General features: G+C 39.9%; 1 protein-coding gene across 1 annotated transcript; it reads right to left on the bottom strand.

The window, feature by feature from the left end:
- Positions 1-115: 115 nt before the first annotated feature.
- naalad2 (N-acetylated alpha-linked acidic dipeptidase 2) lies at positions 116-10048 on the bottom strand. Its single transcript, XM_023406606.2, has 20 exons — positions 9887-10048; positions 9142-9253; positions 7690-7876; positions 6149-6250; positions 5885-6010; positions 5553-5633; positions 5235-5340; positions 5044-5137; positions 4790-4885; positions 3991-4076; positions 3446-3565; positions 3277-3359; positions 3076-3139; positions 2918-2985; positions 2671-2762; positions 2227-2317; positions 1540-1804; positions 1330-1411; positions 1110-1202; positions 116-645 (listed from the first exon to the last, which is right to left on the bottom strand). The coding sequence occupies exons 1-20, from the start codon at positions 9966-9968 to the stop codon at positions 456-458; spliced, it is 2220 nt and encodes a 739-aa protein (XP_023262374.1). The 5' UTR covers positions 9969-10048; the 3' UTR covers positions 116-455.
- Between the last annotated feature and the right edge of the window lie 2452 nt (positions 10049-12500).

Below are 12500 nucleotides of genomic sequence, written 5' to 3' on the forward strand. Positions count from 1 at the left end.
CTTTAAGCAAATTAAGTAATTTATCAAAAAATATCAACATGGATATAAGTAAAACTCAGTACCATTTTTACCACCCATCACATTTTTTTTCTCAGACCAATACATGGACAAGATGTAAGTTGTTTTCTGCCCACAAGTGAAGGATGGGTTGATTTTATTTGGCTCCCTTTAGCCACGGACGGTTTTTACAAAAAAAAAACCCATAAATTATTACTTTAATGTAGCCACATAACAATCAGGAACCAAGAGTAAAAGGACAGTTTTGTAAGTTGTACTGTGGTAATGGTGTTCAGAGGTTCACTGTATTACTGGGATCTGGGTGTTCCTGGAACATGACAGGGATTGTCCATCGCTGTGTGTTGCATGTAGTGTATTCCCTCTCATCACATTTTGGTGTTCTAAAATAATAGTCAATTGATAGTTCAGTCACAGGCTTTCAACTGTTTGTGCACGCTTCATGCAGGTGGTGTTAGGGTCATAGCGGCAGCGTGAACAGTGAATGCTGCAATGCTGATTTGACGCTTGACTTCCTCCCAGGCCTTCTGTGGGTCAGCTGAGTTCTCAATGTCGAACAATGCATCATAGATCCCAGGGAAAGACTCCCCTGCATATTTATTATGGCTGCTGGGAGCAAAAATCACATGTCTGCAACAGAGTAGAGGGTGTTATGTTATAGACTGTACTGGAGGTATTACAGAAACTGCAGCAATCAAGTAATAATCCACATACAGTATTTATAAACAAACAAGGTGAGAAGAATCTGCAGAAAACAAGACGTCTCTGAAAAGTAGGGAAACCAAAATATCCAGCCATGCTTAAATTCAAAGTGGATGAGAAAGATAATGAGCATTAAATAAACAAACACTGGACTATAATCTAACATGAACAGCCTGCGAAGCCTATTGAAACAGGTAGGTGTAAAGACATGCTCAAAATGCTGAGTTTAATGTTACTGACTATTGCAAATCAACTACAGTCCATGCTGCCATTTAGTGGTTGCAGTAGTCAAGTACATGACCAGTTGGTGAGACTACTGCCTCCAAATGGGAGGAAATTGTGTGTGTGTGTGTGTGTGTGTGTGTGTGAGGGAGGGAGAGTGTGAGACTAACCTGTAGAAGGGTCTATCAGGTAAGCCCAGGGGGTCTATAAAGGCTCTCTCCAGATACATGAGCTGATCGTTCATGAGGCGTACCTGCAGAGGACTAATGCACATACACACACACTTAACTGTAGGAAGACTAGGAAGATAGAAATCAAAGCACGTACTCCCAAACGTTTAAGCTTTTGTTTGGACACTGAAAATGTATGAAATGTTAAACACACTCTTACTCTGCTCTGTTAATGGTCTGCAGGCGCTCATGGAAATCCCTGGCTGCAACAGTGAAGTTATCCACTGAAGAAAACAGAAATTCTGGAGGTATTGGAAAAAAAAAAATTGCATGCAAAGATGTTAGGTGAGTAAGTTGGCAATCTTATTTAAACATTCGAGTGACACTTAAACTTACCAGAGTGAGCACACAATGATTGAAATCAACTCACCAAATGAAACCCCATACATCTCCATCTCCTCCGGGTGCTTTTGCGCCAGCTGTGCGATACTCTGTGCATACTTCCTCAGTGAGTCTGCGTACTGGTTGGCATCGAGAGGGAGCAGCTGGGAATCTGCCAAGAGGAAGATGAGCCCGCCTCTCACCTGGGCCACTGCCCGAAGTCTTCTGAAGGAGGGGTCGTAAAACTTCTCCACGATCTCGAAGGTTTCATACACACTGTGATAGACTGGATAACTGCTGTATCGCTCTGTTTTCTGAATGCACACACACACAGATGACATTTCACTTAGTTCATTCCATGGATACACAAAAGCTTTATTACATTAATTCTGGTCTGAACCTAAACCATAATCTCAAAGTTAAAACACATAATTATTAATGATTATAGGACAGAAATAAACTCAAACAGACATGTAATAACATAGATACACACCGAAGCTGTAACACATACAAGTACACAAAAATGGCAAGCCAACAAACATTCAAGCATGTACACTACTGTATATAAATATAGTTTTTTTATGATTCACAGGGAGCTTAAATGTACTATTTTCTATAATCGGGTACATTCAAATCAAAGAATGTCTTTCAAGTAAACTAAATAGAACAGAGATACACACAAATATACATACAATCACACTACCAGTTAAAGTAAATGAATCTGCATAAAACATACCTTGTTCTTGGTGTATCTGGCTCTGCCTGCGGCGATACCCAGACGGATGAAATAGGCCTCAAAGTCACTGCCTGAGCCGAGTTTACTGATCCTACAGTACAACAGAGTCAACATCAGACTGATAAATTAATGTTTTTGATTAATGTCTTGATTTTTTGATCGATTATCTAGGATGGAACAAATTTTACATTCCAAAGTGGTTTTAAACACAGCACACTCCTCAGTTGTGACCTGGTTTGTCTTAATCTTTCATTTCAGCATCTTCCTCTTCTTATCCTTAATCGTCTCTACTCAGTTCTGATTTCACCGGTCCGTACTCTCATGGCCGTTGATATTTAGTTTTGCTTAAGCCTTGTGAATTTTAACGTTATTATTTTGCTGCTAGTTTATGTACACCCTAGCTCTGACCCAAACAAGCAACTGATGCTGATGCACGCGTTGTACCTGGGTGCATCACGGTCATTCGTCCAGTTGTCCCTCTTATGCCAACTCTCGTACAGAGAAACTCCCTCCTCTCCTTCCTCTGGACTGCCTATCTACATGCAAACAGAGAAAGAAAGAGACACGGGACAAGGTGGAAAGAAAGGCAGGAATACAGGATAAGAGAATGCATAAAAGACAACGGTTTTTTACTCATATAAATTTTCAGATACAGTATATTGTTGCTTTGCATGCATATAAATCTGCTCACCTGCTTGGTGAGGTCATACACCAAAGTGTGTAGAGATGGAGTGCAGTCAACCCTCAGTGTGTACATGCCTGGAACACACACGAATCATATTAAAACCAATTCAGCCTCTACACTGTCTACAATCTAGTGAGAATATTGAGCTGCACAAACACACACACCCTCTATGGCAGAGTCTGCATTGATGTAGGCCACAGCTCTCTCCTGCAGCAGCTTGGCATTGTCCTGTTGAGAAGGAGGAAGTGTGGTCAGTGTGTGTGTGTGTGTGTGTGTGTGTGTGTGTGTGTGTGTGTGTGTGTGTGTGTGTGTGTGTGTGTGTGTGTGTGTGTGTGTGTATATGTATGTATTGGTGTATATGGTACCTCTGCCCATTCTGTAGATCCCAGCAGTCCAAACTCCTCTGCATCCCAGCTGGCAAATATTATAGTCCTCCTTGGCCTCCAGCCTACACACACACACACAACATACACACTGAGTACTGACTACATGTATTAACATGATTCACTTATTCATTCAACTGCAGAGATGTACCTTTACTGAGCAGCCTGCCAGCACTCCTGACATTTTCATGGACCACTGCAGCCCCAGACATGGGATCGATTCCTCCAAACACCCAGGCATCCCGGTGCCCTCCCAGAATCACATACCTGTCTACACACACACACACACACACACACACACACCATGCAGAGCCGACAACATGTGTTGAAAGAGGAGTTAGAGACACAAACTATGAGAATTTCTTTCCTAATTTTTTAAACAATTGACTAGTGCTACCAAATATAACAGCCTTCACACCAAAAACAGATACTTCCTTAAGAGACTGATACACTGTATTTCTTGAGAGTTGTGATTAAAACTGCAGTGTTTGAAACTGCTTGTCTGAATATTCCTTGCAAAATATTGAGCAACATTTTCTGCCAAATGATTTTATTCTCCCATTCTAACCTGTTTTTAATAAGATATCAGCATTAGTGTCCATAATGGCATTTTCAGTGTTACTCGCATGTGTTAGTTGTGTGTAAAATGTTGCAGAAACCCAGAACGAAGGGTTAGGGCGGGTTGTGTTGTTGTACCTGGCTCCAGAGCTCCTCTAATCCTGCCAATGACGTTGTAGATCCTGGTCACCTGGTTGTTAGTGTGGATGTTCATACGCACCTTCCTGGGACAGGCAGATTATTAAGGAGTTAAGGATTAATGAGTGATACGCACAAAGACATATGAAGAGACGGAGGAAAAGCAGATCAATGGAGTTGACAGAAAATGACTGATGGGAGAGGAACTTAGGGAGAAGGAAGAGGGAGAAGGTTATAACATTTACTAAAGATGAATGTTTTTCTTTTAGTTTTTAATGCACAGCAGCCTCAGAGAATTGTTATCTCATGTAATGACAGAAACGGATAGACAAACAAAAGAGAAATGAGTAGAGGGGTGTCACTTATGAAATGTTTTCCAACTTTAAAAAAATGAGTAAGAGAATAACACATAGTTGATTCTGTTTGTTGTTATGTGGGTTTGTTGCTCCTGAAAACCCCCACACCCCTACGTTACTGTTTTTGCATATGGGTGCATGCCACATACTTAATTTGTGTAGCGTGTATATGTGCGTGAATGTGTATGTATGTCCCTCACACAGAGAAGCTACAAGGGCCTCCATTGTACTTCAGTTGGCTAGTTGCCACTGGGTCATTAAAGCTGAACAAGAGAAGAGGAGCTACAAAAGGGGAGAGACAGTACGAACACTAGAACACAGAATGTAGACAGCAGTGAGGCTGCAGAGGAGAAACTAATAACTGGAGAGGGAGGAGGTTTATTTTGAAAAGGGAGGATCACTTTAATACTGCACAGGAAAAAATCCTTCACAAAGGCACTTACTGGCTCTTGAAGTCACCAGCAAAACCTGGACCAATCCTGTAGGAGACATTCAGACCTCCTTTCCAGTTGTTGGGTGGAATGTGTCCTCCCATGTTCCTGTTGAATGGTAAATAATTCACATATTCTGTAAATAATACAAATCAGCTGCTTATTTCACTCAAGGACCTCAATAAAATTTTTAGTTTCTTGCCCTGAATTCCAGATTAAAGTTAAGTTAAAATAGAGAAAAGAAAAGCAAAAAGAACAATTTGTACTTCAGCAGGAGAACTGCATCATAGAATCCAATTGGATGCACAGGAATCTTGGGAAGTCCCACTCCATCCTCAAGGCTAAATCTGTAGGTATATTCTGTGAGAGAAGAGACAGGACTATGTGAGATAAACTTACACATGTGTAGATATTCATATAGGCTCTAACACGTGTACAAACACACAGACATACGCACCTTTAGCGGGGTATCCTGGTGTGAGTGGGTCTCCTGCTCCGTTCAGGTTGAGAACATTTCCTCTCTGAGCTCCTCCACCGGGCAGATTCCAGCCATCAGGGTAGGGCTGCACACACACAAACACATGTCAAAATGCTTACCTTTTCATTTATGATCTGGATTGTAACTTTATGGTTGTCGAGCGTAGAAACCTCCGCTGATCCAAAATTTGTTCAAAGGCCAATCATAGTGTCAGTATTGTCAAAAATATTTTCATACCTCCTCTACATTAACAATAGCAGTTACATAGGCACACACACAGATTCATAATCATGCTACCTGGACCCCTGAAGCCCAGTAATCTGCTGGGTCTGAGAACATAATGATCCCCTTCGCTCCGGCTAACATGGCGTTCTTCACCTGGTGGGGAGATGAAGACAGACAGAGAGCAATGAGTCAGAATTGTATTTATAGCTGTCTTTTTTGTCTGTGTTGCGACAAATTGACTTTAACTTTTGTGAATTGCATTAAAGTAATAAATGTCTGACGATGTGAAAATGTTTTGAAATGCCACAATGAGGAATTAATAATCAAACACTATTACTACAGATCTTTGATCAGAATGATATAACTGGGATTTCATGAGGAGTTCTGACCAAGACTTTTCCTACCTTATTGCCTCTGAATATTTTCCCATATCTGACAATGGCAATCTTCCCAGTTGCATTGATGTGCATCTCCCTCTCCAACTGGAAGAAGTCTTCTGTACGACCATAGTTCACATAAACCAAATCCCCCTGGAGACAGAGACAGACAGAGAGAACATCTTAGTGTTCACTACTTTTAGTGATGCAGTGAAAACTATTTACACATCACTGTCACTGTCATGATAAGGTTGTGTGTGTGTGTGTGTGTTTGTGTGTGTGTGTGTGTACCTCAGGTTGTCCCTTGGCAGAGTAGGCACTGTATGGAGGCACAATGTTAGAGACATCTTCATAGCCCTCTGGGACCGGCTCTGCCAATGACGTGTTAAAAACCTGAGAAAGTTAGATGAAATGAGGTGAGATAAAATTGGATGAAATATGAGATACTCTTATACTTTCTGTAGTAAATGCTTTGAAACTTGCGCTTTACTTATGTATTATCTTTTCAGGCATCTTTATACTTCCACTCCCATATATTATTGATTCAAATATTATTCAAACTCTATATTTAAACTACGATCTATTTGGCAGCTATAGCTACTTCTCACTTTACAAATTAGGATTTTAAATACAAAGCATATATATTTGCTTCTCAAATATGAGGATTTGCTGCTTTGTCTTGAAATTGTTTTAATAATTTTTTTCAGTTTGTCCAATAATTGAACAAAACTAAGCAGTGTGAATGTGTCACTGTGGACTCTGGGGAATGGTGGTGGGTATTTCTCTCTCTCTTTTCTTTAGTTTTACAAGCCAAACAATCAGTTGATTGATTAATCAAGAATAAAAGCAGCATGTAAGTAAAGAATCTGAAGTCTTTCTCCCCTGTTGTAAATGAGGGATCAAACTGTAAATGATGCTCAGACAATTATTCACATTATTTTCATACTATGTACCAAAATGAATTCTGTGAATTATTTGCAGATACCAGTTGATTCTGGTCTGCTTGCAGCTGGAAAATGAATTATCTACTCACCTGATGATCATTTGTGGATCTCTGATCTGCTGTTCGCTGAATGGTTATCAGCTGAAATCTATTACTGAATTAGTTGAAATGTAATCCCTGATTGTGTTTAAGTACCTCCTTGCAGCGTATTGTAATATGGCCGTGCGGTAACCCTGGATATGTTGTCACTTGTTTGCCTCTGCGCTGTGTCATTATCTCCGCTTGTAGACACATACAGATGTTTACCTCACAACAAGGCTGTAAAATGACCTTGGACTTGAATGAGCTGTCTTGCAGTTTTGTGGTGAAGACTAACAGTGGGGAGGTGGAGAGGAGGCCTGCAGAAGAATGTGGGTGTGTTTTTTTTAATGTATCTGTTTGATCGACACATGCACTCTGCACCTTTGTTATTTCCCCAAACAGACTGAGGAGTTGTCAGGGATTTGGACTTTAGTGTTATTGTTCATGTATGTGAGAAATTTACAATCCCTTTGAGATTTTAGTCACCAGGGGTAAGTGTGGAGAACGGAGCATTTCATTAGAGTGCTTGCAGTGGTAGAAAAAGATTAAAATCAATAAATGTTTGGCAATCAGTAAACTAAAGCATTCAGTACTTTAAAAGTAGATTCACACTGTGAATACAATCTGTAACTGGCTCACCAGAGGGAATGACTGCCATCCTAATGCTATAATAGATGGGAGCAAAGAGCAATGACAATTCTGCACCAGAAACAAGTAGAGAGATTTTTGCAGGGTGTGTGTTTGATATAGGTTGAAATTATATGTGCTTTTTATTTATCTTTTGTTTGTGTACATGTAGCTACTATACCTCATTACCAAGCTGATCAACTATGGAGATGTAATTCGGCTGTGATTTGTTGGGGTAGGACAAAAGGACGTCGTAGGGCACCATCTCCACTGAGTCCAGGCCAAACTCCCGCCACTCTTTCTTGATCTGCTCCGCATATCTCAGGTTCTGCTCTGTACCAGCCAGGTGGGGGAGTCGTGTAAACTTCCTGTGCAGAAGATATCATGGAGGTAAGACTTTTAAGGATAAAAAATGAAAGCAGTACATCTCTAAACAGGTGCAAAAACTCGCTTGAGTGCCTAGTTATAAGTTTTAGCTTGCTTTAAGCATATAGGTAGTTGTTGTAGCTGCTGACAGTTGTTCACGCCGAACTGAGAAGGTCACATGGGAGATTCGGTGCTGTCTGGATTTGTTCATGTACCAGAGTTCACTCAGTACTTGTTGGCCTGTTAGCCTGTGGGATTTCACTCCAGATTCCTGCTGCCTGTGGACTTTAATGGAGACTTGCTGCTGCAGTTAAGTTACACAACTTTTTGTGTCTGTTAGTGTTAATAAATGTTTTGCATTTTGATTTAATACTCATTTTGCTTCTGCCACAATACAACACATACAGGAGTTGGAGTTTTGTTTATTAACAGTAAAATTATACATCTAACGTCAGCACATTATCACAATAAGGTAAGTAGGCTAGAACACTTCTTGACGTCATAAGTTGAGCTTTACGTTGCATGCTGCTTAATACGTAGGAGGAAAATGAAACAAACTGTTTAGTTTCCACACCTTTGAGTACCATACATACACTCTTGTGGTCTGAAAGGTGCTCAACACCCAGTACTGGATAACTTGGAATACTCTACACTAAGAGAACCTGGTACATAACACTCGAAAAAGGCAGGTGCTGAAGCCTGTTCCTGTGAAGTAGTGTTTCCCTCCCATTACGACAGTTTTTTGCGTTGCGTCCCCCGTTGGTGGTTAGGGTTAGGATAAGGTTACAGGTTAAGGGAAAACACATATTGACGGGGGAACAGATTTATACTAAAATGTCCAAAAAAAAAAAGGAAAGGGAAATGTAGAACCTTTTGCTGACCAGTTTAAAACTGCAGTCATTTTTTTCGTTTATAATTTTCAAAAACAAATGAATGAAAAAATATATAAAGTAAAAGAAAATAGTACATGCACGCACATCTGTTGTTCTTGTCTGAATTCGCATGAACACAGCATGATCCATGTCTAAAAAGGTCATCTGGGTTCTCTGGGTTTCAACAATGTTTGACTGCACATCAGGGTTCTGTGAGTCAGTGTGGTTTTAGAGGCTACGGGTTACAATGGTTAGTGTCAATATTTTTTAAAGATACCATGCCAAGAATTCAAATTTGGTGTTTACCACAGATATTCTACCATGGTCAAATTCCAAATTCCAAAAACCAACATTAATAAACAGGGCAGGTTTAGTGTGTGAGAAGTGATTTTTACCTGAGATGCTCTCTGATCTGGTCTGGCTGCATTTCATCCAGAAACTCCCTCAGATACTTGCTGGAAGCTCTGTTGCTTGCAGTGTTTGAATGTATGGGCTTTGCAAACCAGCCTGCGGCACACACCGTTCAAACCGCAAGTCAGTTCAACAACAGTGGGAGTTCACTTAAGACAATAGTCATCACTATGTGATGTCATGATGTGATAATTTTTCCAAGAATCAATTACATGTATATAAAACATTGGGGGGCATGCAGAATTTAAACTTGGCCATTCACTGCCCATTTGTGTATATGAACAGAAGCTTCCAATCGTGTTAGAAAATATATTTTAAAATTATTTGTGGTTATGGATAGCAAGTGTTAACCTGCTGTGAGCACAAAGATGTGAAATGTCTCAGAGTGGTGACAAACTAAAGCTAACACACAAAACAACAACACACCTTGAAGATTCAGCTTCAACCGCACTGGGTAAATTTGATAGTTTATGAGATTAATCTTGAGAAATTTACTCAAAAAAACAATAATTTTATCTCTTTGTGTCATGTATCTATTTGTTATTTCAGCAACTGCCTTCAGTTCCATTTATACACTTGTTATGGTCAACTTTCCCATTATTTTCTTTGTCAAAATACTGTTTTATAATGAATATTTCATCAAAAACAAACATGCAGTAGATATCGCTTGTGGGTCGTTGACTTATATCTCTGTCCAGTTTAAGTTTCTGTTGTGTTCTCATGGCTTACCTATGATGAAGCCCAGGAAGAACAAAGCAGCCACAACCACAATCCGCCAGCTCCACCAAATTAACCTGCTCTCTTTTCTCATTGTAAAGCAGTATGTCCCAGAGCCTTCCACACGCCGACACAACTGCCTCTGCAGAGCACGCTCGCAGAGATAGTGATAGAGATAGAGAGCAATTTGTTTAAGTAGTGCACAGTGGGGGCAGGCCAAGGCACAGCGAGTCAGAGAGAGGGAGAGAGGGAGGAGGGTAGGTGGTAGTCAGTATTTGGCAAAGGGAGAGACAGTGAGTGAAAAGTTGCAGAGGAATACAAAGAGGGAGCTAGTCATTACTGCCGTGAATGACCAGTAGACTAATGGCTATGTTGTGCACCTTGGCCGTTCCAGTGCTGACTCAGTATTGCTGAATTACTAGACCTGAGACTCGATGGCCAAGAAGCCACTCTGATAGCAGTTTTTCCCAAAACAGTCAGAAAAACTTTAATGATCTCGCAGGAAAATTTCTTTGTTACAATTAAAGTAAAAACTACTATAAAATAGTAGTGATAATAAATAAATACACAGTAAGTGAAGTGAAAATGTACAAATGCAAAAGCTCAAAAAGTAAAAAGTAATGTGCAAGGTAGAATCACAGCATGGACAACAGTGCAAAAATAGCAATGTGCAAATTAGAATTACTAACTGTAATGTGCAAAGGTAAACTGAATGAAAAGTGTAATGTGGGTCAACTGTAGGCTAAGTGAACAGCAGACAGCAGATGTTCAGAAAGGGGAGGAGTTGTATACTGTAACTGGATGGCCACAGGATCAGTAGATACATCTGCTAAGTTCATGTGGAGAAGGTGTCTTGCAGTTACACGCTATAATCAGAACTGGATATGTGTCGTCTTGAGTTCAATAAGTTGTACACAATAATAAAATACTAAAGTAATCAAATATGTGTATAATGGTGATCAAATCCTGTTAAGAGACAAAATAAAGAAAAAAAGCACTCTCCATAACCATCATCAAAACACCAAATGAAGGAGTATCTTGTGGAAGAATGATGTTCATACCATCAGTAGAGTTTCAGAGATTTGTAGAATCGATGCCAAGGACCATTGAAACTTTGCATAAAGCTTGTGGTGGAGCAATGCCTTAAAATGATTAATGTGTGACCCATCTGCATATATTTATTTTCCTCAGCAGTCTATTGAAGTTAACATGTTAACCCGGTGCTAACAATAGCTGAACATAGTTCAAATTTAATAAGTAATTTGTGGATCCCTCCGACAACAGTTCAAGTTGCAGGAAATATACTCACAATATCCCCTCCCTGAGTTACAGCGGTGAATAATGGCCAGGAATGCCTTTGGGGAATTTCTTCAAATTTGGTACAAATGTTCACTTGGACTTAAGGATGAACTGATCAGAATTTAGTAGTCAAAGGTCGAAGGTCAAGGGCTCTGTTACCTCATAAGACTTCATACGCTAATTATGACAACTTTTCACGCAAATGTCTAAGATAAAATAATGATGTGATGACATTTTAAATCCAAAAGGTCAAAGGTCAACTTCACTGTGACATCATAATGTTCAGCAAAAATAAGCATTGTTCAACGATGCTATAACTCAGCAACATAGGAACAGAAAAAGAAATTGTGACCATATTTCATATTTGGTTGGATACTGAATTGGTGACACTAATCTTGGCTGCCCACGTTGAAACTGCCCACAGATCTTCTGTGCCATTGGATTGAAAAGTCTTCACTAGATATATTATAGTCTGGACTGATTTGGATGTAAACTGCAACGTGACTGGTTGGAGGTAGCATACAGCCGCAAGATGGTAGTTTCTTCTTCTAGTTTTCTTCTTCTCCTCGCAGACCTGGCCTTCCATACATATCTGCTGTTGTTTACTTTGCTTATGTGACTATAGATAGTCAGACATATATTCCCACACTATAAGACATGGCCTCAGTCGTGCTTGACCCCTTGTGCTTTTGTGAACAGCTGTGTGGGGTGGAGGAAGATTCTTTCATCTGGTGGGCTGGAGCGTGAAGTGGGGAGGAGACTCTACTCTCAGGAATGTGGGAAGGACACAGACCACAGCTCTGTCCCGTCCTCAGCGCACTATCTGTAAAAAAAAAACTTCAAATAAACCAACAGTCGTTTGCTTGGTATGGGGAGGTTGATTTTGATTTGTTTTGGAAATGTGTTGTTTGGGTACCCAGGTCCTCCTAAAGCCAATGCTGGATTTTTATTACTTTTCATTCAAATGAACAGGACTTATGATTGAATTATGAAATATAACAACAGGCTCATATAATGCCAGCTGGGTGAAAGAGAGTGTAATATATTTCCACAAAAACACCTTACCTACTTCTGTAGGTAAGTACTATAGAGCATCACACATATGAAACGCAAAAAATATATAGAGCAGAAACAAGAAAATGATCTCTGGTGGATGAGTGTATGTGTTACTAGTAAAGAAACACGTTCTGCTCCTCGTTTTAAAAACGAGAAAAAAATAAAAAAAATGTTAATGATCCACAAATCTCAAAATAAAACCCTGATGAGTGTGAGCGAACTTTGATGAAGGCTTTGATGATGACCTAATATTGTCGCCTTTTTTCTCCAT

This window comes from Seriola lalandi, unplaced genomic scaffold (assembly GCF_002814215.2).
Source record: "Seriola lalandi dorsalis isolate HSWRI2012SDOR001 ecotype SW California unplaced genomic scaffold, Sedor1 jcf7180002054313, whole genome shotgun sequence".
Lineage (NCBI taxonomy): Eukaryota > Metazoa > Chordata > Actinopteri > Carangiformes > Carangidae > Seriola > Seriola lalandi.